This window comes from Maniola jurtina, chromosome 2 (assembly GCF_905333055.1).
Source record: "Maniola jurtina chromosome 2, ilManJurt1.1, whole genome shotgun sequence".
In the NCBI taxonomy this organism is placed as follows: Eukaryota; Metazoa; Arthropoda; class Insecta; order Lepidoptera; family Nymphalidae; genus Maniola; species Maniola jurtina.
Window position 1 is genome coordinate 5,303,248 of NC_060030.1, and position 24,553 is coordinate 5,327,800.

Sequence of the window (24,553 nt, forward strand, 5' to 3'; positions counted from 1 at the left end):
TAAAACTTTATTTGTTTATTTTATTACAATAGGGTCGTAAAATAAATGAATAAATTAGTATTAGGTTATCTTTAAAAATATGTAATATTAAGTGCCTTTCATATTTGTGCCTTTTGGAGTGGAGACCATGGGTTCGTGGGGCGAGGATGCCAGATCCTTTTTTAAGGACCTGTTATCCCGTCTTGTGGAGTCCACGGGTGACCGGAAATCTGTCAGTTACCTTGGTCAGCATATTAGTCTGGCCATTCAACGAGGTAACGCAGCCAGCGTTCTGGGCACCCTGCCTCGTTACAGTGATTTGGATGATATTTTTGTTTTATAATTTTTATATTTAAGTATTTTTAACATTTGTGAAAATCTGTATTATTACTTTCTGAATAAACAAGACATATTAAGTATAATTTTCTTTATTATCATTGCCAACTTATCTCTACTGAGGAAATCTGTACAAAAGGGATAAGTTGTCCTTTAAGCACGTCTCCTTTGTTGTATAACTTTTAATTTTAAGTAATTATTAAATAAGCAAGTAAAAAAAAAAATAGGTACGCGTATGTCATCCTTAGTCCTCACAATTAGTGTGGCCAACAACACTGCCGTATCAGGATTAAGAAGATGGCACCCAGAGTTCACGTAGCGTTGTTAAACCCTATATTACGTAGCATAGGTATCAGTTCAGTTTACAAGTATTACAAGTAAGACGAAAATAAAACGGTTAAAAAAATGTAACAAAATAGAGCAATTTATCAATTTTGGTGAAAATTATTCGGACCATAAACAGTCTATTAATTAATTATTATATTTGTAATAGCTCTTGCCCAAGATTTTGCGCGCGTGATTATTGTGGTATTAATGGGTATTAATAATAATGTAATAATTATGAATTTTATACTTAGTATCGGGTATAATGTAGCTATGTCAATAAAATAATTTTCAATCGAATCATTAGTTCCGGAGGTTATCCTCTATACTCAAACTTACTAACTTTACCTCTTAATAATATTATATTAGTTAAGTTAGAAGAAAGGTAGCAGTAGAAGAAAGGTATGGGTATATTATACACTTCAAGATGCAAACTATGAATACAAATTCGGCAGTGTGATTACATCTAGTTTCTTTATGTTCGCGATTGTAAGTGGGTGATCTCGAATAAGTATAAAAGAGTCGTCAGTGAATTAAATCGAGTACAGGCTACCCGGTACTCAAATGTCTAGTGCCTCCGAGATGAAGGTACGAATGGCGTCCTCTGCGCCATTAACGTATTATTAATTAATCAATATGCGCTCTAATTTTAACTTACGGAATATTAGTGTTTGTAAAGGATTGTTTTTTTTTCTGTATTAATATTATTATTGATAGTGTATTGAAAAGTATTTAGCCGGTTTTAGAATTTTTTCATATCAATTAGTTTTGAAAGGTGTTAAATAAAATATTTTTCTTTCGCATCCAAGCGTGTAGGTGTATTAAGCTAAGATTGAGTCCAACAATAGTCTAACAATTATGATACTTAAAATTTTAAATACCCGTGACGTAACGTGCAACGGTTAGTTTGCACGTTAGATTATGGTAAATATAGTGACTTCTATAGAAAAACAGCGATGACGTTTAGATATCATAGAATTCTTAGACTATTGTTCTACTCAATTACTTTTATATTTACTTTGAACGATAATAGTATCAGTAAAAAACCTAGAAAGTGCTTGTGTTAGTTAAAATTAATGGTGACATACTAAAGCGTTTAATTTGTTTTGTGACGTTAAAATAACGCGGACGGTTTTCTAAGAATGTGTTGTTTGTTCCGTCTAGGTGTTTGTGGTGTTGTTATGTGGAATAGCCGGCGCAGTGGCCAGCAGTGCGGTGGCGTGGCCTGGTGGTATACCACTATCGGTACCATACCACTCGGCGCAAATAAGGACGGTCATACCACCACAGATTAAAGGATTTGCATACTCTACTAGCCAGTATATTAATGCTGTAAGGATATTTATATTTTCTATTTTATCTATACTTATGATAATTATAAAGAGGAAAGAGTTGTTTGTTTGTGATCGATAAACTGTGAGATTACTGAACCGATTTTGATAATTCTTTTTCCGTTAGAAAGCTTTTTTAACCAGAACAGAAATAACTTAGACTATGAAATGAAATGAAATGAAATGCATGTTTAAAAATTAAATGAATATATAATAGATTCTCAGTTAAAGAGAGAACACGCCAAACTCGCTAGCCTTACCTTATATCATTGCATAAAATGGTTTGCATAAAATTATTATCAGAATAATAGGAAAAATATAAAGTACTTATACTCACAGCATCATCTAAACCGGCGTACCTACCTACTACTTGCTGGCATTATCCCTAAATGAATTTAGTATTTAAAATAGGCTAGATTTTTCCTTATCATGCTGAAAGTGTTAACATTAGGGAGTGAAATCTTTAATTAAGTAAGTAGGTAAAAAAATTGCGTAAAGACTTATCATTTTTAAATTTCTTGGATTAGGTAGGTTCATTTTATGATGAAGATTTATAAGTACATACAATCCAATCCATACATAAATACAATTCAGTGTATATCGAATAAGAAAGCCTGCGTGTGCAAAGTCGAGGCTAGTTGGCTAGTTAATTAAACTCTTAACTAGAGAAATAAGAGTAACGCTCAATTCATTTATCATACCATAATATTTGAATAACAATTCTTACTAGTACCTACTGGTCACAAACTAGGCATAGGTATAGCAAGTATTTAATGACTTTTTTTATTTTTAGGTTCCAGCACAAGGTTACCGGCCACAGTTTGGATATCAAATATCTTATCCGGGATATCCAACCTACTCACCAACTCTAGCAGCTTCATACTACCCTTCCAATAGTATTTTCTATCCTTCTCCGTCGCCTGTCGCTCCAGCTGCACCTGCGCCGATCGGCCCGATAACCCCAGCACAGCCAGCACAAGGCTCGCCATCAGAACAACCAGCAGGCGATGAAGATTCAGCAGTCATTGAATCTGCAGACGCGTCGTCTAATCAACAACAATCTTCAAGCGAATCGCAATCACAACCTCAGCCCCAATACCCAGCAAGTAGTACACCTTCATTTCCTCAATCATCCTTAGACTCTAAAAATATGCCTGGAGTGCCCCAAATACCTCAGCTGAACCCATCATTCCTTCAATTTTTACCGCCTGGTACCAGTTACCCACAATTACCTCAGTTCACTCAGCTACCACAATTCCCCCAACAGGCTCCTCAATTCCCACAGCTTCCTCAAATTCCACAACTGCCGCAATTTCCACAGTTCCCACAGCAGGCTCCTGAATTTCCACAGCTTCCCCAACTACCGCAGCTGCCACAGTTCCCCCAGCAGGCCCCTGAATTCCCACAGCTCCCTCAAATTCCACAGCTGCCGCAGTTTCCTCCGCAACCACAGTTTCCTCAACTGCCACAGACACCATCCAATCCTTCCTTCCCTCCAACGCCATCTGGCCCGTCTGACAATAACGATAAAGGCAGAAACGATGAAGATACAGTATCTGTGGACGCTGCGTGATTTATCTTCAGTAACTATTAGTGAATATTTATACCGTAAATAAGTTTACTCGAACACAATAACAGTTTTATGGTCATTTTAAACCTTAAATAAACATTTTTCTACCTTTATTTTGGATGTTATGAGTGCTTAAGCATAAAGCTATTGCAGCGATAAGCGACTTCGTTTTTTACTAGGCAGGTATGTAGAGATGTTTAGAAGTTGTGCAATATTTACAATTTGTAATTTTTTGGCAAACGCAGCAAATCAGTAGCAGTGCCTGCAGCGAACTGTTTGTGTATGAAGACCACGCGAGGAACCTTACTGTGGTGTGGTAGGTCTGTTGTTACTGTAATAATTAGTAAAATTATTATTTGTTATAAGGAGAGGTGGTATCCTAGCGGTCTTAACCGCCTAACGTCGGCCTTCTATTCGCTATATTATGTTCAGCGATAAAGGTAAAGGGTAGGTAGGTGAAGCTAAAAGGTGTGATACGTTAAGACAGACACACTTGCAATGATGAATATTAATTCTAAAAGTCTTACCATTTAGATACTATGCAAAACCTAGCCATGTAAAAATATTTTCCTTAAAAATTCCATATTCTAGTGGCTTCAGGTTAAAATCATCATGACACGTTGCAATATCTCGCAACATACAGGCATGCCGTATGGATGGTTACTGACCACAAGCGCAATTTATGTAAAATTTTCTCCATAATGTAAATGAAATCGTTGCTGGTAGGTATTGATTTAAACTCCGCTTGTAATTCATAAAAATTTGCTGTTTTCGGTTTCATTTCAGGGCCCCTCCTCATTAGGCGAATTAAAAATTGATCAAGTAGTATATAGTAATTTATTTGATTTCTTTTTCTTTATTACTATAAACAAGTTAATTAACAAGTTACTTTAGCAATACCCAAGCGTTTAGTGCACATAATAATTTTTTTTTTACGTTTCAATACTTAACTTTATTTGTTGTTAATAACATGACTACTTGAGATCTACCACCAATCAAACATTATGCGCGGAATGCTAGTATTGTTCGTTCCATTGAAATGTATGTAGGTATAGTCAATAAAAGATAGGTTAAGCTCATGTTTAAATCTCTAAATTTAAAAAAACCCCGACAAACCCATCTATAAGAAAACTAGAAAAGAGCTGATAACTTTAAAACGGCTGAACCAATTTTCTTCGATTATAGCTAGGAACACTCTCGATCAAGCCACCTTTCAAACAAAAGAAAAAAAAATTAAAATCGGTTCATGAAGGTTTCATCTTAGGAGCTACGATGCCACAGACAGATACACAGATACACACGTCAAACTCATAACACCCCTCTTTTTGGGTTAAATATTAAATGAAACAATAATTGCGTTTATAGTACATAATTTATACCTAATAATGTTTATTGACCACGTAAAATTAACTCTACATCTACAACTAAAAAATATACATAGGTAGGTATAAGGTAACATTAGTTGCTCTATACATTTTATTATATAAATTAGTTTTCATAAAGATTTAAGTTTATTTTATGAAGTATACAATAGTTGTTAAAGTTGTTATTAAAATTGTAATAAACACTCAATTAGGTGTAAAAAATACGGCTTATAATTAAATAAATATTATTATTATCCAAGTTTAAAAACAGCAAAAATTTAGAGTTCTGTGGAGGAGAAACAAAACTAGTAGATATAAATTAATTACTTAATTAGTAAGCAATTTCTTCCCCTATATTTTTTTATACTTTCTTACATTAAAAACTTATAATATCTAAACAATTTATGTACTACAATAATTTTCAACAACTCAAGTTTTCATTGAAATTAAAATGACTATGATGATGAAATGGCTAATGAAATGACCTCATAATATTTTCTAGTTATTACTTATACTTGAGATACTTTTTCTCGAAGATTCGGGCTGAAACTGCGGTTTCATTAATGTTATCCATAAATTTCTTGTTTGGGCGTCACATATTATAAAATAAACAAACAGTACAAATCCCTGCATAGTAGAAGTTAAGCAAAAGAGATACGACCAAAGTGGGTTGCTTGTAAAAGAGAGAACTCCAAAAATCCACGTCAACCCCAGTAAAAAGAATAAAAATATAGACAGCCTTAATTGAGCACCAATAAGGTCGATGTCTGCCCTTCTTATTTTCCCGTCTGGACCTTTAGATATAGCATAAATAACTAAGACAAATAGTGTTATATTTACAGCTAAAATCATACATATTGGCACAACGACACTAATGATTAAATAAAATCCACTAGGATAGCAAATTAAAGAGTTCGACTCTCCTAATGATGCATTAGGTACATAGTTTTCTCTATCTAATGCTAAAACAATCATTACAGGAATTATAGGTGTTCCCCATCCAACTAAAGTAAATTTTATCATAAACCTGGAAGGTCGATATACCCCCAAAACTTTTACATACCTTATAAATTGTAAAACGGCTGTTATCAGCATCCACATAAAACTTGCAAGAACTGAATAATGCAATAGAGCTCCCAAAGAAATACAAACTGTTCTTAACTCTTTAGAAACAATGAAAATATCATTAACTTTTACAAAAAGAGTATTGTCCAAGTTAAATACAGTCATGAATATCAGAGGTAGAGCGATAGAGGTGGAAAGATGTAGTAGAACTTTTGTGCTTGCTTTTTTTCTCCATATATGAAATACTGAAGCTGTAATCCAAATGCCCATTATGCCTAGCAATGAAAGAAAACTACCTACTAATGAAATTATATTTAACGGTTTGGTATGTTTATCCGCAGCAGAATCAGTTCTGTTTTTATTTCGTCCAATATTGAACAACTGGCCAAAGTGTGTTAAATGGTCACACTCACAGACCGTTAAGCCCTTTTCAGATTTTTTCAAATTACACCCTCTGTTAGACCAATAACCTGGAACATTTCCCACTGAATGTGGTTGGAAATTCCAAAAACCACAAAATTTTTCTGAAGATGTTGGATTTAAATCTCTGTATATTAAAGGTATAGGCCGTATAAGGTTAGTTAAAAAACCTGGCAAAGAGATACCTATAATTCGACTATTGACATGGTATAAATTTGTTTCTAATTCTTGAAATATGGCATCATTATGGAAAACGCTGATAATTACGTGCATATTACTTTCATCTACACTTTTTTCACTATCGCATTCATTTTCAATTTTTTTAACACTACTTAGTACTGCGTCTGGTATCCAAGTAGCTATTTCTAAGTTCTCAATCGACATCACTTCTTCTAAACTCGTATTTTTGTATAGTGGTCTTATTTCCACGCCCATGAAAAAATCATTGTCCGTTACTGATTTAATTACAGCTATACCACTTACATTATTAATAGAGGGATATGAAATTTGTAAAATGAATTGTGGTTGGATTGCAAGTTGATAGTCAAAGTCGTCATCCATGCAATGATAATAATTACCTATTTTCTCGTCTTTATGAGCCAATATTTCTATTATATTATTCAATGAATCTAATATAACATTTGTTGAGTTAAGGGTTTGTGCTAATCGCAAGTAATTGTTATTTAGCACCATAACTCTATCCATAACCCATGCTATATTTTCTATATTACCCATATCTATTGACGTCAGATTTCCTTGAGCAATACTTAAGATATGCTGTAACGACATTGATAGATAGTAAATATCCGCTGGTATTATTATATCAACATCGCGCAATACAAAACCGAGACCATCAGTCAAAAAACGAGATGTATAGTTCTCAGGGACTTGCCCTGTAACGAATCTGTATAAAAAAGTGGTTGTATCGGAAGGTTGATAATTTAAATTACAGTTTCCTTCTACATTACCCCAAAAGCTTCCTGTCATATATGTTCCATTACATAATCTTTTGACTGGCAATCCATTTTCTTGCAAACAAAACTGTTTAGGTGCAACGATATGTCCAATTGGTGTTAGGTCCCAATTGAGTTTAATTGACTTATCAATGGAAGTCGTTGGCAAGCAATACATAGAACTTGCTAAACTGAGAAGTATATAATTGTATTTTGGAAGTTCTGTTTCAGCTATATGAAGTGTGGCATTATAGATTTTTTCAATGTTTCTCGCCTTGTCTTCATAAATATTATCTACAGCAATGTGCAAATGCAATAAAAGAGTAAAATAATTTGAACTGTAATTTAAATATGCCATAAGTATAACTTTTTTAGCTTTGAATATATCTGTTAAGTTAGAACATAATTCAGACACAATAATTTCACCATTACCTTCAAAATCATCTAAGCAAAAATATACAGTTATAGTAAGAGAAAAAACATGAACTTCATCCCCTTGAGGGTTAACTGTAATAATATTAGATTGAATAAAAGAGAAATTTGCTGTATGCCCTTCACACCAGTATTGTGCTGCTCGATCTGTAATAATGTCTATTTCATATACGACTTTCTCAGTACTAACAGGATCTGTTATCAAATTATACTGCTCAAGATTCATTTCAATAAATGGCATATCATTCATTTGAACTACTTTGGCAAATCCTTTTACATTGGAAAAGCATTGTATACCACGATCATATTCACTATATTTCCAAAGACCAGACGGGGAATATACAGTTAAATACATAACTTTCTTTTTCTCATTATACTCAAACATTAACTCTGTTTTTTTATAAATCACTTCAGCCATACAAGCCATACATGGTAACGAAGCATCAGGTTTTTGCACATCAAGAGTGCCTTCATTATTAATTGCTATATAATATATTTCTTGTAGTGTCAAGTTAATAGAAGATGCATGTTTTTTTTCACTTAAGATAAATGAGTCAAACCAACACCATGTATCTTGGGGCAAATTATTCATTTCAGCTATCTTTTTAAAAATAAACCTCGTAAGACCATCATTTTTATTGCCTAATGATGTGTTACATATTTTATTATTGATAAAACTAATATAAGTTAAATTTGTTCTTGATTCTTCTATTCCAAGACACACTCCTTCGTCGGGCATATATCTCACAGAATGATACTTCGGGGGGCATTTTGCTGGATAGTGAATATCGTTTATATAAAAACATAAACTGGGATACTTATTGTTACAATTTTCTGTTATTATTAGTTGTTGTTGTATATCTAACAGCAAACAATTTTTTAACACGGTTGCATTGATTCTTAATATATTATTGCTTTCGACATGGTGCCCCCATTTAGGTCCTGGGATATGCCACAACATTGGACTGAGACGTTGTGAACGCCTTGCAGGTAACCAAAAAAATTGCGAAATATTTTTAATATTTAGTGAATTTAATAATGAGATAACATCATCATCACTTAAATCTGTAATAACTGAAGCACCACCACTTTTAAGACAAGGATAATTCCAGGCTGACCGCTTCTTAATTTGGTAGCAATAAGCTTGATTGCTTTTAGAAATTTTGTCGAAACCCGGAGGACAAGCAGAAAGATTATAGTAGTTAAATATTTGAAGGCACGGACTTAGTTCAGTAGCGGGTGGCTTCCATTCAGAACCTACACAATTTCTGGTTATTAATTTTTCATTATTATAACAAGGTGGATAAGATTGTACATTATTTGCTGGAACAGTTTTCCCCCATTTAACGCGTATTCCATTATGGGTAAATTCTTCATTACAAATCTGCAAAATTATTGTTTTAATTTTACATCAAAGCTATATATCACTACAATGTTACGAGTAAAAAAACTAATATTTAAGTCTGATTGTTACCTGTAGTCCAAAATGGATATAAAGACACAAATAAAAAGTGAAAATAACTTTTAACATAGCGAGTGAAAACATTTAGTTGTTGACATGTTATTTTCTCAATTTTAATATAAGTATAAATCACTGGCGTTGGGTTCCGTCAGCATTCAGGAGCAATCGGAACATTATAGAATTTCCTATGGAGTATCATAATACCTTTAATAGCGACATATCAAAATTATAGAGGGTGCTCCGATCACTTTACTATTTTAATAACAACTTTGCCGCACCAAATAAACTTACAAATCACACTAATATTATAAAGGCGAAAGTTTGTGTGTGTGTGTGTGTGTGTGTGTGTGTGTGTGTGTGTGTGTGTGTGTGTGTGTGTGTGTGTGTGTGTGTATGTTTGTTACTTCTTCACGCAAAAACTACTGGACGGATTGGGCTGAAATTTAGAATGAAGATAGATTATACCCTGGATTAGCACATAGGCTACTTTTTATCCCGGAAAATCAAAGAGTTCCCACGGGAATTTTAAAAAACCTACATCCACGCGAACGAAGTCGCGGGTATCAGCTAGTACCAAATATTACTTACTTAGGACTAGTAGTGATAAAGTAAAACTTTGCTGGTTTTATTGGAACAGGGGCGTAATAATGTAAGTTTAAAAAAAAAGAATATTAGCCAAGTTTATCCCTTTTCTCCTCTAGTCAAGCGTAAAACTTGGACTTACTAAGAGTAGACACGACAATAGTGCAACGAGCAACGGGTGGGGTTTGAATTTGGACTGCCAACCTTTTGGAATTTAGCCTGTTGTGTTGAATGTTATCCTAACTTCTAATAATAATTTTACCATCGATGTCAATTTGGAGTTTATCTCGATAAATTTTAGTTGCTAAACTACTAAACTCATACATCATAATATAAGTTTGTATATAATATTATAAATGAACTGATGTCTGTCTGTCTGCTAGTTTTTCACGGCCCATCCGTATGCCCGATTTTAATTAAATTTGTTACAAGTTAGGCACAGGCTACTTTTGTCCAGGAAAAGCAAAGAATTCCCACGGGATTCCTAAAAACCTAAATCCCGTGGACAAAACGGCGGGTATCATTTTTTCCTTCTAGAGCTTAGAGTCGGCCTGAGGTGCGCCTAATCGAGCCGAAACGCATTTCATCACACTAATCACACTAATATCACACTAATATTAGTTTTTATGTGTGTGTGTGTATGTTTGTTCTGTTTCTCCTTCACGCAAAAATTACTAGACAGATTGGGCTGAAATTTAGAATGGAGATAGATTATACTCTGGATTAGCACATAGGCTACTCTTTATCCGTGAAAATGAAAGAGTTCCCACGAGATTTTTAAAAAACTACATCCACGCGAATGAAGTCGCGGGCATCAGCTAGTATCACACTTCACACTAATATTATAAAGGAGATAGTGTGTGTGTGTGTGTGTGTGTGTGTATGTTTGTTACTCCTTCACGCAAAAACTACTGGACAAATTGGGCTGAAATTTAGAATGGAGATAGATTATACCCTGGATTAGCACATAGGCTACTTTTTATCCCGGAAAATCAAAGAGTTCCCGCGGGAATTTTAAAAACCTACGTCCACGCAAACGAAGTCGCGGGCATCAGCTAGTATTGAAAATATGGCAAACAACTCGACTCAGCACACTGTGACGTGTATAGTTCACGACAGGTCGACATGACAATCGGGGTGGGGACGCTCCGCACACCCGCACAGCCTCCGCGCTTACCTGGTGCGGGATAAGGGTGGCGAATTATTGCGATTCGATTCGATTCGTGGACGTCAGCCTTAAAAGGGAAATAAATGGAATTAAAATAACAGGATCATCCTGTTTTCACTGGAACAGCTGTAATCAGTTTAATAACATTACTGTCACCATCCCACACCAAAACACTCTCGATAGGATATCTAACCGTATTCATCGATTCTACGCCATCCAAATAAAGTATGTAATATGAAATTATCTATGTGTGTAATTGAAAGGCTTAGTTTTTATCTTATGTACGCGCACGGATTTAGCAGAGCTTTTAGTTTCGTTGATATTAACACTGCCAAGTGCTACTAGATTCTAGACTAATGTAACTAACTAATGTATGTTTTGACATTTACATACAAAAATATACAGCCTCTGTCAACTTACTATATACTATAGCGGATTCCTGAAAGTATTTAAAGATTTAAGAACGGTTTGAAAGTAAAGTAACTATTTTTTAAGATTTTTAGACCAAAATAATTAAGTTTTATGGATACAAGTGTAAATCAAAAATTTATAACATCCCCGACAAGTTAAGGTTACAGTAACTAGAAAAGAGCTGATAACTTTCAAACGGCTGAACCGATTATCTTGGATCAAGTAACCTGTCAAACAAAAAAAAACTAAATTAAAATCGGTTCATTAGTTTAGGAGCTACGATGCCTCAGACAGGTACACAGATACGCACGTCAAACTTATAACATTTTGGGTCGGGGGTTAAAAAATATATAGCCTATGTCAACTTACTATAGATTATATACTTGGAGCGGATTCCTGAAAAATATTTAAAGATTTAAGAACGGTTTGAAAGTAAAGTTACTATTTTTTACGATTTTTAGACATAAATAATTAAGTTTTATGGATATAAGTGTAAAAAATAGACTCTTAAAATTCATGCCACCTCTAAGCGTAAAAGTTTATCTATTCGGCCGTTAGAGCGAAGTCATAGAGGAGTCTTCTGATCTTAAAAGAACTTATAATCATTGATCTTCTAAAAACGATCCTTACAAAGTAGTAAAAGCTGCGCTCTACATGATTACTTTAAGAAAACATGAGTCCGAGTCAGTATCTTTTTATTTTTATGTAATAGGTAGTCAAGCGAAAATCTCAGATCTATAAACCTAGATCACCTGTTACTTGGTAAGTAGGTAATCTTTTTGGATACAGCATGATAAATCTGACCTCTATTTAACTGACTAACAGTAATAAATAATTAATTGCTTTCGAATTGTAAAATAAAAATCAAAACTTTACACATATTTAATATTATTAGTAGTTATACATATTTTTATTTCGAGATATGATACTACAAAAATTGGAAACTTATATTTTTTTGTCACCATACTACATAAATCATTTTTATACCATAATATTAGATGTAAGTGTTAATAAGTTTTATTATCTTATAGTTTTATCTTACACACACCTAAAACTTTTTTACTCAAACGTTTATTTACATTTTTTAGATAAAACACTTTGTTCTAATGGAGGAAAGTGGCGTGAAAAAAATTAATCAGGACAAAATATAAACAACTGTACATTATTCATAAATGTACTTAAAATATTTTTTTAGAAAAAAAATCTTGCCTATTATAGAACTAATAAACTAGAAACAGTTAACTTAATATTTTTGTATGAATAACGAATAATGATAACAATTTAATATCTAATGTTAAAGTAAATAGGCAGTATGCAGATTATGCAGACCTTTTTTGCTTGTATGCACGCCACTTAACAAGGAACTTGTTCTATTTCAAAACCCTAATAATTTTATTGAGGTGTTGAAATTAATATTATATTTTGTTAATAAATAATTTATAATCGTAATGAGCTCTTACTTTTTAACTAAAGGGTGAATAAACGTATTTTAATTTACACTCAATCCGCCATCATTATAAACATCTATAACATAGTAAAATATAATTAATTATCATCGTTAGTAATATGCATGAATATGTACACATGTAAAAAAATATTAAACTTGAGGCAAATAAATGGTCGATATGCACATGATGCATGATAATTTAAACAATACTTCACTTATTCTGTTCGTGGATCTAATCTACAGATAGTTCTAGTTATTCGAGACTAATAAATTGAAAACAATGATTCAAAATTCCAACATTTGAGCTTACGAAGTTATGATTTATAAAATTACGAAATAAAATTAGAAAAAATATTCACAAATTGTGTTCATAATAATACTAAGTATACGAAAAATGCACTATAAGGCATTACTTACTGGGTGTAAAAATACACGTCATCATTTATTATGAATATTACGATCGATCATTTAACACAGAGATATTATATGAAATCATATCTTGTTAGTAAGTAGTAACAACTACTCTACATTCGTTTTTAAACCACCTTGTGGGAGGGGAGGTGGTGGGACATTAGGAATCGCTGGATCCTTAGAGGAATAATTGAGGACGTTGAGGTCGCTCGGTTCAGGGGGTGGGGTTTGAGATGATTGATCGGAGGACGCAGGAGAAGCCGCTGCAGCCTCTGCTTTTAAAGCTGGGATTGGCGCACCAGCACCTAAAATGTTTGTCAACGGTTGGTAAATTGGTATTCCCGGCAATCCAGCATATGAGTGGAACCCGAAAGGATTGTAAGGATCATAAAATCGTAGACCAGGGTATGAGTAAGGGAAACCAAATGGCGTATACTGATAAGCGGGACTAAAGTGCCCCGCTCCGATAGGCAAAATTTGTGGTGGCAGACCGAATTCGTTGAGTGGAATCGGTGACTCTGTTCTAGGGGGTTCTGGAGGTGATGGTGCTGGAGTGGGTTTGTCATCTTCTTGAGCTGGATTTGGTTCCGGTGCTGGTGGCTGAGGAGGCTTTTCCGCTGGTTCCGACTCCTTTGGAGCCTCTGATTTTGGCGACGATGATTCTTCAGGCTTTGCACCTGCATCTTTAGGAGCTGCCGCAGGAATAGGAATGAGACCCTGAAAATATGGAAATGTGTATGATTGAATAAAACTTCACTAATAAATATATATATCTGTAGTAAGTAGTGGTCTACTAGTAGTATAATGCATTGAGTACTTTGATTTATAATATGTATATGTCGCAGGTATATTGTCAAAGCCGTGATAATATTACAATATCACTAGTGATATTATAATTAAACGGTAGATTGTCAATCGACTTCATTTCTTACAATTGAACGGGGACACTACAGTGATATTTTAATGCAATGATATTTTGACAATTTCACTGGTCGTTAGATTATGAGGCCGCCTCTGATTGGTCCGTTTCCGATGTTGAAAACGATGGTTGAAAAAGAATTGATAGGATGGTACGAAACCCTTCGTGGGTGAATCCGACTCACGCTTGGCCGGTTTTCAAAGGTATGTCTACTTACATTTGCTAAAGGTAGATCTCCATAAAAGACAGGTTGGTATGGGAATGGAAACGCATTGTGCAGTACTGGCTGGTATACTGGATAAGCCTTACTCGGTTCCAAGTTTTGATTTGACGTTATCAAGGCATTGTAAACTTTTGGAATCCTCCCTGGAGCAGGTTCAGCCAATGCTCCGGCAAGAATTACGCAGAGAAACTGGAAAGAAAAGAAATCATAATATGAGAGACCTATAATGATTTTATCTATGGTACCACATATTGTGTGGTACTTACCTATGGTATTAAGATTTATTGTCTAATGGAACGGTCAATGTGAAAAAAAAAAAATATTACATCTATGAACATTCCGTTTGTATCCGTAATGCATAGACAATCATATTTTATGTGTAATTATAATACCATAGCAGATTATGATAGTAATTGTAAAACCAATTATGTACTACACACTACAATGTAATAGCTTAGTTAATGATAACACAAGAATATTTTCTGATTGTTTGTTGGGTAGGTATTGGGTATCATCATTTAATCCATCGCCAGCTCCTCGCAGAATGAGACGGGCTCAGCTATAGGGTGGACTGTTGTTGGACGAGCGTACTCTAACGAGCATAACCTCACCCAGTCCTTAGTCTTCCTTATCCATCCAATTCCTGTCAGCCTCTTTATATCGTGCTCCGCTCGGTACTACGCTTGCTTGTACTCGGTCTCCACTGTAGGACTTTTCAGCTCTAAAGGCCACCGCCCCTATGAAAAGCATGGCCTACCCAATGCCACTTCAGCATGCTAATGGTTTGAGCTATATCAGTGACCTTGGCCCTGCTGCGGATCTCCTCATTTTGGATCTTATCATTTAGGGAAACTCCTCAAATAGCTCTCTACATAGCTCGCTGACCGACTTTGAATTTGTGGAATACTTTGAAGAACGGCTATGGACGGCTTACGGTTATAACAAACTCAAATGAATGAATTTACTTGAATTCATGATATTTTCCTTTATATTCTGGCATTGCTAACAGAGAGCTTCTACTGTAGTTAATTAAGCCTAACACTACTAGCAGTACTAGGAGCACTAGTAAAAGTACTCCAGAACCACAGAACAATAATTGTCCGTAGTCAATAATAGGTACCTACCTATTAGTAGCTATACAAAAACACTGTTTATCTTTCAAGTAAGTGCGTTTTTTATGCTGCCACAACAGCAGCACTTAACGTGACGTTCGTCGTATATACTATAATATCTCTATATATACGATGATAAAAAATGGTTTAAATAGGTACCTATGTGATAAAGTATTATTAATATTATAATATAATATTCTCTGTTATTAATATAATATGCGCGTTTTCTGCCATGGATCTATTTTTATGAATTAATGATTTCCTTTGGTATATGTTAAGGAAACTGGTTTATGTGATAAGTGTCGATGTAAAGAGTTAAGAGAGCAATTATCGTTTGCCTTGAATGATACTCTATAACAATTAATACCTATTAGGATCAAGTGATGTAATAAGAGTTTATTTAAAACGACAATATTTTTAATACATAGTATTTCATAACGAAATGAAATAGACAGCTGTCGCGTTTTTTAATACAAGAAGGAACAAGCATAATTTATGCTAACTACAAATGCAATTTTATAAAAGCATCATAATACAGCAATTTCAAATACAAAGCGATATATTTTTAACGTATCTTTTTTTTTAATCACAGTCCTACCTACTCGATTGATTTGAATAATATTGATACTAAATTACGTAGGGATCTCTTTTATTCTTGGTCGATTAGGTACCTTGCCTTAACAGTTCAATTTGTCATGCGGCCTAAGTTCGGGCAAATCCATTGAAAACCAGAGGTGTATCTAATTGGACAATGATCGCTTTGAGAATATCTTGATTTACGAGCACAAATTCAGGTACTTACTTACAGCAATTGAAATTATTAAATGAATGGGTGAACTAAGAACAACAGAAAACGAGAAACTAGTACTAAACATATTATGATTTACCAGGTGGTCCCATAATGACGGTCTAATATAGAACTTATGTGCAACAGCCCGGCTAGCATGGGCAGTAGATAAAAATTATATCCCCGATTATATCCACTGATTTCTATGACATCAGTGGATATAATCGGGGGATATAATTTTTATATATCTACTGCCCATGCTAGCCGGGCTGGTAGTGACAGTATTAGGTATTAAGCTGCATCATACTGTATGTCTTCTCTGAGACGCCTCAACGTAAAGCTAAGCTTTGTAAAGGTCTTCTGCAGTTTCAGGAGAACGCATTTCCGGTATTCCAAAAGTTCATGAGCACGGCTTTATTGACCTTGGGCTAATTAAGCTAAAAAGATACAACTTTTTACTTTATTTTCTGCGTCATAATAATGCATTGTCCGCGCGGCCGATGACCTTTGATTAGTTAATTGTTTAACCTTAGTTCTAAACTTACTTTTGTTATTAATGTTATAGACGTTGAAACTATCTACCTTTTTTGCAAGATAAATATAATGCAATAATGCAATAAAGATGTGCTTTCATTAATATTTTAATAATATTCTTCCAGGAAATATTTATTTCAAGAAGGTTCTTGTCATAGTGCTTATAAACCACTCCAGTGGTTTTCTGTATTTTACAAAAGGTCGTATGATATGCGTCTATTCTGTTAATTTCTTCTTCTCCATCGTAATCGTAACTCTGAGAAGAGCGATCGTGGTCATAACGAGCAACGTCTTTAAGGGCAGATGCAGAGGTCAGACATAGGTATATTTATTCATTGTTAAAGAAACTGGTTCAGCTATTTTATATCCTAAAAGTAAGGATTCATTTCTATATAGAACGTTATCAAAGGCTCTACATTTTTGTAGGGCTACAGCTATTCTGAAAGTAGTTTATGATCAAAAAAATAAGCAGGTGTTTCTTTTTTGATATATTTTGTATGTCGGCTATGTGTACTTATTTTAAGTGAAGGGATAACAAAACGAGTGCATGGCCGTGTCCACTTCGTATGTACTTAGTGCTAAACATATATCATTTTATATTGCCTTAGACCCGGACTTTCAGTAAGTAATTGATGTAATTATAGATAGCAAACAATATCAACAAATTATAGTTAGCGGGGTTTTTCAAGAATATAAATCAAGCCTAGATATTATATATCTAATACATTTTTCAGATAAATTTTATCGAAATATTTCATTGTATTATATGGAACAAATAGTTTGAATGTATCAAATGTGATAGGTATTATCCTACTTATAGATAATAATTAGCTGATGTCCACGATTTCAACCTCGTGGATTAAGGTTTTTAAAAACCCCCTGAGAAGTCTTTGATTTTCCAGGATAAAAATTAGCAGGCCTTTAACTACAAACCATGCAAAAACATAACTACAATATGTTATAAGGACAAACCAATAAACCAAGAAACAAACACACTTTCGCATTTAACTTAAGTATGATATGATTTTTAAATAATATGTGTCTAAGTTATTAAATAATTGTACAAAAATATTTTCATAGCTGAAATAATAGTTTTAAGAGCTTAATATTTTTTTTTAACTGGTCTAATTTTGATATACGAACCAATTAACTTATAAGACTAAATAATTTTATTTAAGTCATGGTTAATAATTTTCACCGCAATTGTCCCTGAGGTTATGAATAATTTGAATATAAACACACAAGTAGTCGTGGTTTTGGGTCATTGCCGATCTCTAACGCAACTGTTTGCCCAATCGTAACATAAAGTATCCTATCATATAGCACTTTAATCTTCTAAACATATCCAGCTTTACATATTTACCATATGGTATATACAAGCATATGTATATCTATTTGAAAAATTGGAACTACGTTTGTATGGAGCCAGTGACGGAGAGACCCCTCTTAAATAATAATGAAACGAAACTAATGTAGTAGACAATAATAATTTGAATAGTAATTTGATAAGGCTACATTTAAGTTTTATTGTAACATTTTTAAAAAATAAAAAACCTAGTAGTTAAATATTGTAATCTAAATTAAATATTTTATAATATATTCAATTCATGTTGTGTACAATTAATGACCATTATTATACTTAATTGTTTTTTAGGGTTCCGTACCTCAAAAGGAAAAACGGAACCCTTATAGGATCACTTTGTTGTCTGTCTGTTTGTCTGTCTGTCTGTCTGTCTGTCTGTCCGCCGTCCCTCCGTCCGTCCGGTCCGTCCGTATCGCGTCTGTCAAGAAAACCTATAGGGTACTTCCGTTGACCTAGAATCATGAAATTTGGCATGTAGGTAGGTCTTATAGCACAAGGAAACGAATAAATCCGAAAACCGTGAATTTGTGGTTACATCACACAAAATAAAATTAAAATGTATTTCAATTTTCAAAGTAACATAACTATGCCAAGTGGAGTATCATATGAAAGGGCTTTACCTGCACATTCTAGAACAGATTTTTATTTATTTTTATACATAATAGTTTTTGATTTATCGTGCAAAATGTCGGAAAGAATACCCGAGAGTACGGAACCCTCTGTGCGCGAGACTGACTCGCACTTGGCCTGTTTTTTACACTTGTGTGTCTAGTACCTATTGTTTGCAAAACTTAAACTAAACACATAAAGCGCTAGGTCAGACCGTTCCGATAATATCTACTTACTGTGAATTACGAAATAGGCATATTCACTGACCTACGTGTCCAAGAATTTTTGCCAAAAGTAAGTATTCTATGAACTGAGTAGGTAGAGGTACTGCTGAATTTCTTGCCGTGCCCTCTTGCTTACTTCCTTCTTCTCAGTAGAATCTCCTTACCGAACCGGTAGTAGAGCCTTGATAATAATAATTTGTTAAGTCTTAGATGCTTTTTACGTTACCTAAACTTTGTGCCTAAATGTTATCCACCTACTTTTACTATAAGTAGATAACGAAACTATCATTTTTATCGTCGTGATCAAAATCTTCATCTAATCGGGATTCGAGATTAATAAATATTTATGTATGAATAAATAAGTAGGTACCTCACTTTTAAAATATATATAAAATTATTAGTTAATACGATATCCATGCTAATATTATAAATGCGAAAGTGTGTCTGTCTGTCTCTTACATTTTCGCTTCCGATCCTCTTAACCAATTTTGACGTTTAGTGCAACAGCCCGGAGACAGACAGAGATTACTTTTTACTTCGGAAAATCAATTCCTACTGCCGCGGGATTTTTGAAAACCAATATCCGCGTGGATATAACCACGGTTATAATCTAATTGTAATCTAAATATATAAAAAGAAAAGATGACTGATTAACTGACTGACTGATCTACCAACGCACAGTTCAAACTACTGGAAGGACCGGGGTGTTTGGCATGCAGAATCTTGCTTGATGGTTATGACCTAGACATCCGCTAAGAAAGGATTTTTGAAAATTAAACCCTAAAATTATAAAGGTTTGAAATAGGTATGTGTAGTCCACGTGGACGAACGCGGCGACAAATAACACAAGATAAGATATGGCGACACACGAGGTTTTGCAATCGCTTATTGATTTCAAACTTTTCCTGCGAACTGAGTCATCCATCTTAAAGAATGTTCTCATAAATTCTTCAGTAGCTTGACAATTACTTTGAACAATACTCTACTTAGGTACATTGTGTATTTATTATGATAACATTTATTGTATAGTACTTAACGCTGAGTTAACGTTGAAACAAATTCAGTTTAAACTACTTAATTGAATCACGAGATTCCATAGAATCCTGGTGATTTAATCATATTTTAATCTCCAATTTCACTTTTTAATTTTCAATTTTCTTTCATTCAACTTTTTAATCTTCAAATTCAACCATAGTTTAATCTCCACTTGAATTTTCAATTTTGCTTAGAACAATTCAGCGTAAACGCTATAAAATAAGTTTTTTCTCAATCATGTAATTTTTTTTATTCTATTATTTGTCATAGTCGTGAAAGTTTCTTAGTTTCTTAGCTTTACGGCTGAACTACAAACAGACACAGAGGTGTTGTCATAAGTGTTCTGATTTTTACTTTTGAGTATGGAACACTGAAAAAAAGAGACAAAGAGCGGTCCATTCATACAACTCTCAATTATATGTGACGCTATTAGTCATTGTCCGGTTTCAATCCGGAAATCGGCGCGTGCGGTTACAATGCCAATATTCGTCTACGCACAAGGTCTAAGAAATGGAACGGGCTCATCGAGGTCAAATTAACTTGTAATGATATTCTATTTAGCGTGATTTAGTTTACACTAAGTCCGGACTTATTGTAAACTACATCACGAACAAAAACCATTGGACATACTCCAACCGTACTGTCAATATTAAATTTTTGCCTGGTTAGAGGGCAGACATCCATTGACATACGAGTACTAAAATCCTTTCAATCGGGCCCCGTGGTTCGCGTCAATGTACGTTACATTAGGGTTAGGTGTAAACTAAATCGACCCTAAGTTTGCAAAAAGTTTTTGAGTGTGATGATGACTTAATAATTCATTAGATTCATTATATGTTTTAAAGATTAAGCAAGTATCGTACACATTTGTATTAAAAAAGTTCAACGATTGATTTTTGGCAAATACTAAACCAGTTTAGTTAGTGTTTTCAGCCGTCTAAATATAGCAGCACAAAAAATCTAAATACATTACGAAGTACTAAGATTTAGGCGGAAGTAATATTAATAGGCGGAAAATTAGAAAGAGGATTTATGAAAAAAAAACAATAAAAATTTGCAGTTATTAAAGGAAGCATCGGGGCAGGAATACGCTAAAACCACAGCGACTACCTGACTCCTTGACCCTTGTAGATAGTCGCTAGACTATCGAAGTGTTTTACAAAGATGATTTTTGTATTATTTATGTTTAAAACTCTTAGTTATTTGCTGAAATAATATAATCTGGGGATGATGTTGCCTAGTAGAATCGCTAACTGAACGGACTTTGAAGTTCCTAATTTTGCCTTTACAGTGTTCTTGGTTATAATCGCTAACATCAATCAGTTTTTCATATGGAAAAAAAATTTAACCTCTGATAATAATCGTGAAACAGTAGAGTTTTAATCATAATTCGTAACCTTAGTGTTAGTTGAATTGTATGCGGAAGAATTTAGAAGCTCACCGCGTTATTAAACCCCCGGAAAACCTCTACAATAATGATTAACGGAAGGAATCACCTTCAGCAATAAGGATGGAAACGTAAAAAAAGTAAAAAAATATATATTTTAACTAGATGATGCTCGCGATTTCATCCGCGTGGATTTAGGTTTTTATAAATCCTGTGGAAACTCTTTGCTTTTCCGAGATAAAATGTTGCCTGTGCCAATTTTCGGGGCGCAAGCTACCTCTTCACCGATGTAAATCGGTTAAACTGGTAGGCCTTTGAGCTTCCCGTGGGAAGGCTTTGATTTTTCGGGATAAAAAGTAGCATATGACCGTCCCCGGGATGTAAGATGACGCCGTACCAAACACTAAAATTGGTTAAGCTGTTGGACCGGGAAAAGCTAGCAGACAGACCGACACACATTTTCGTATTTATAATATTAGTATGGCTATCAGTTGGGTATGGATATGGATTTAACAAATTTAACGCTGTTGTAATGCGTGCGGTCTGTGCATCATTGTGCATTCAGACTAGAACGCAGTTCCAGAGTGATTCACTCTGGCAGTTCGACGACCAGCCGCGGCCTCTGCATGTGATGAAATTTCTCTATGTTGAACCAAAGGGCTTTTATGTTACACACTTAATCACTACTCATCCCTTTTAAAAAAAAAAGACTATCAGCCATATTTCTCATGAGTGATATTCCCGTTTCCCCTCCAACTAAGGGTAAAGCTTGAGTAGGTACGTAAGTTCGACAAATTATAGTGCAACGGGTGAGTCTGAACCGTTGACCTTTCTGATTTCAGTTTGCTTCTTAAACCGTTGAGCTATTAAGGCTATCCCTATCACAAATAGGAAAATGTGTTCGTTTATTTGTCGGTTTATCCTACAATAAAAAAAAAGAGTGTAGGTATTAACGCAAACTAATCTTCCAAGCAGCTGAACAGATTTTGATGAGACTCACAGGCAGATATAGTGTTGTTGTAGGCCATTAATTATACCACGAAAACAAAAGATTGCTACAGGATGTTTAAACAACGTATTAATCTCGGAATAAGTAACCTATCGCCTTAGTATATGTATAGTATATAGTTGCTTTTGTGATACTGAAGGACAATTGAATATTTTAGAAACTTTGGTTGGAAATGCAGTGGAATAAACTAAATCATACATAAGTTTGAAGATTATAATTAAGTGTTTCAAACTTTAAAAATCGTAATAGTGCGAGTTGCTGCCTAAATTCTATTTATTATCCTTATATCAAGTTTAGTTAAGCTCTAGGTATGGTTAGCATCAAGAACTTTACTAATTACGTAGCTACTTCATAATAGTAATTGTTACGAAATCTGTCACATATGAAAAAAAACACTTATGATGAAGTTAGTAAACAAATAATATCTCACTGGTGTACATTTATGTATCTACCGCACTATTGAGGTCGATTTAAGTAAGTTTGAAGTCAAAAACGTGACACTGTAGTTAACTTCGTTAATCAGTATTACTTTTGTGGCTATAACCACAACGTTTAATTGCCTGTGCCAATAGTAGGTACTCCCTACTTCCATGGTATGTGCATACTTAATGACAGATTTACGTCAACTCACATGTCACATTAGTTAACTTGAAAAGTAAACCTAGGGCCTCTGTCCATCGTAGTTCAGCTCAAGTTGACAAAGTAAATAACATTAATACGAAACAAAACAAAACACATAATAGATACATATATAATATACATAGAAAGATAAATATGGGTACAAACACTTGGAAATACTTGATGAACTTGACTTCGCTCAAGCGCTATACGAGAGGTCATTAAAAATGATATAAGAAATGAGGCTGTTAGGTGCTGTTAGTATGGTAATGAAGTTTAGATTATAACTCACAGGCAAACACTGTTGGGCCGCCATGTTGCGCGCTAGGCGAGTGGTACTGGAGTGTCGGTGTGGTGGTAGCGACCTGCGCCTGCACACTTCGCTCGCCACCAATGAACTGAATGGCACTGGAAGCGATTGTTTAGCTTTCCTTTGTATTCTAGGAATTACTTTCCGACTCATATTCTCCCAATCACTTATATCAACTCTTATGTTTTTATTCTTTAACTGTCGTATTTTGCGTCACAGCACTTATTAAATTGCATTGTAAGTGTTGCGGTAGGTTAAAAGTGAATCACTTCCTATAGAAAGGCGTAAGTATGTAGAATGCCCATTTGTATTAAAAACGTCTGTGAGACCTTCACAAATCGATTTCAGGACCGCATATAAATATTATGGGTGGGATTCCGTAATCATCAGCGTATTTTCCGAACACATGCTTCCTTAAGTTGCCTCTACTTACGTTTATTATGATAGTAGAGCATGCCCGCGACTTCGTCCGCGTAGATAAGCAGGCATAGGTTTTTAAAAAATCCTGCGGGAGCTCTTTGATTATAAAACAAAAAAGTTCATATTTCAATTTGAATATTTATGTAAAATATAATATTATCATGTTCAAACGTCTCTTCTTGTAGGTTTATTTCCGCAGGTACCTAAGCATGTCCTTGTGGGCGAATGCAACTTAAAGCTTTGCCCCACTTTGGTGATAAGCTTTTAACTCAGCCTAGTGTCTATAAGCAAGTGCGGTAGGTACATTATTTAATTATAACGATATCAGTCTGAATCTCCGAATATTAACGTCATGCTTTTTAACCGACTTCCAAAAAAGGAGGAGGTTCTCAATTCGTCGGGATCTTTTTTTTTTTTTATGTATGTTCCCCGATTACTCAAAGACCCCTGGACCGATTTGGAAAATTTTTTTTTGTTTGAAAGGGTATACTGTGCAGGTGGTCCCATATAAATTTGGTGAAGATTTGATGAATATCTTCGGAGATGGAGAACAGAACTCCTCAATGGATAAGAGCAAATTGCTCGCGATCACTGTAATAGCTTAGTAAACAGTAGGGTTTTAACTGGGCATAGCATATTATAGTACAGTGGGGCCACTAAAAATTGTGAAATAAAAAATTTTCAAAAGAAAAATAAAACCGACTTCAAAAACCAAAAACACTAAAAAGTAGAAAATAATTTTTGTTTA

The 24,553-nt window shown here is 34.3% G+C and overlaps 3 protein-coding genes across 3 annotated transcripts; 1 reads left to right on the forward strand and 2 right to left on the reverse strand.

Moving 5' to 3' along the window:
* Positions 1 to 1,049: 1,049 nt before the first annotated feature.
* LOC123876877 (protein PELPK1-like) lies at positions 1,050 to 3,653 on the forward strand. Its single transcript, XM_045923278.1, has 3 exons — positions 1,050 to 1,227; positions 1,804 to 1,971; positions 2,764 to 3,653. Exons 1-3 carry the CDS (start codon positions 1,204 to 1,206, stop codon positions 3,541 to 3,543), a joined length of 972 nt encoding a protein of 323 aa, XP_045779234.1. The 5' UTR covers positions 1,050 to 1,203; the 3' UTR covers positions 3,544 to 3,653.
* A 1,742-nt stretch (positions 3,654 to 5,395) lies between these two features.
* LOC123872358 (adhesion G-protein coupled receptor G2-like) lies at positions 5,396 to 8,000 on the reverse strand. The gene has a single exon (XM_045916585.1). The coding sequence runs from the start codon at positions 7,998 to 8,000 to the stop codon at positions 5,403 to 5,405; it is 2,598 nt and encodes an 865-aa protein (XP_045772541.1). The 3' UTR covers positions 5,396 to 5,402.
* Positions 8,001 to 13,139: 5,139 nt separating this feature from the next.
* Positions 13,140 to 23,552, reverse strand: LOC123871678 (vegetative cell wall protein gp1-like). The gene is made up of 3 exons (XM_045915592.1): positions 23,368 to 23,552; positions 14,392 to 14,586; positions 13,140 to 13,972 (listed from the first exon to the last, which is right to left on the reverse strand). The coding sequence occupies exons 1-3, from the start codon at positions 23,536 to 23,538 to the stop codon at positions 13,364 to 13,366; spliced, it is 975 nt and encodes a 324-aa protein (XP_045771548.1). The 5' UTR covers positions 23,539 to 23,552; the 3' UTR covers positions 13,140 to 13,363.
* Between the last annotated feature and the right edge of the window lie 1,001 nt (positions 23,553 to 24,553).

Bases quoted from the DNA above. Each gene is read 5' to 3' on its own strand.
- LOC123871678 (XM_045915592.1), bottom strand. From the start codon at position 23,538: ATGAGTCGGAAAGTAATTCCTAGAATACAAAGGAAAGCTAAACAATCG. The intron at 14,587-23,367 runs GTGAGTTATAAT...TTTTCTTTCCAG, and splicing joins CGGCCCAACAGTGTTTGCCT to TTTCTCTGCGTAATTCTTGC. The intron at 13,973-14,391 runs GTAAGTAGACAT...CCATATTTTCAG, and splicing joins GAGATCTACCTTTAGCAAAT to GGTCTCATTCCTATTCCTGC.
- LOC123872358 (XM_045916585.1), bottom strand. From the start codon at position 8,000: ATGAATCTTGAGCAGTATAATTTGATAACAGATCCTGTTAGTACTGAG.
- LOC123876877 (XM_045923278.1), top strand. From the start codon at position 1,204: ATGTCTAGTGCCTCCGAGATGAAG. The intron at 1,228-1,803 runs GTACGAATGGCG...TGTTCCGTCTAG, and splicing joins CTAGTGCCTCCGAGATGAAG to GTGTTTGTGGTGTTGTTATG. The intron at 1,972-2,763 runs GTAAGGATATTT...TTTTATTTTTAG, and splicing joins CTAGCCAGTATATTAATGCT to GTTCCAGCACAAGGTTACCG.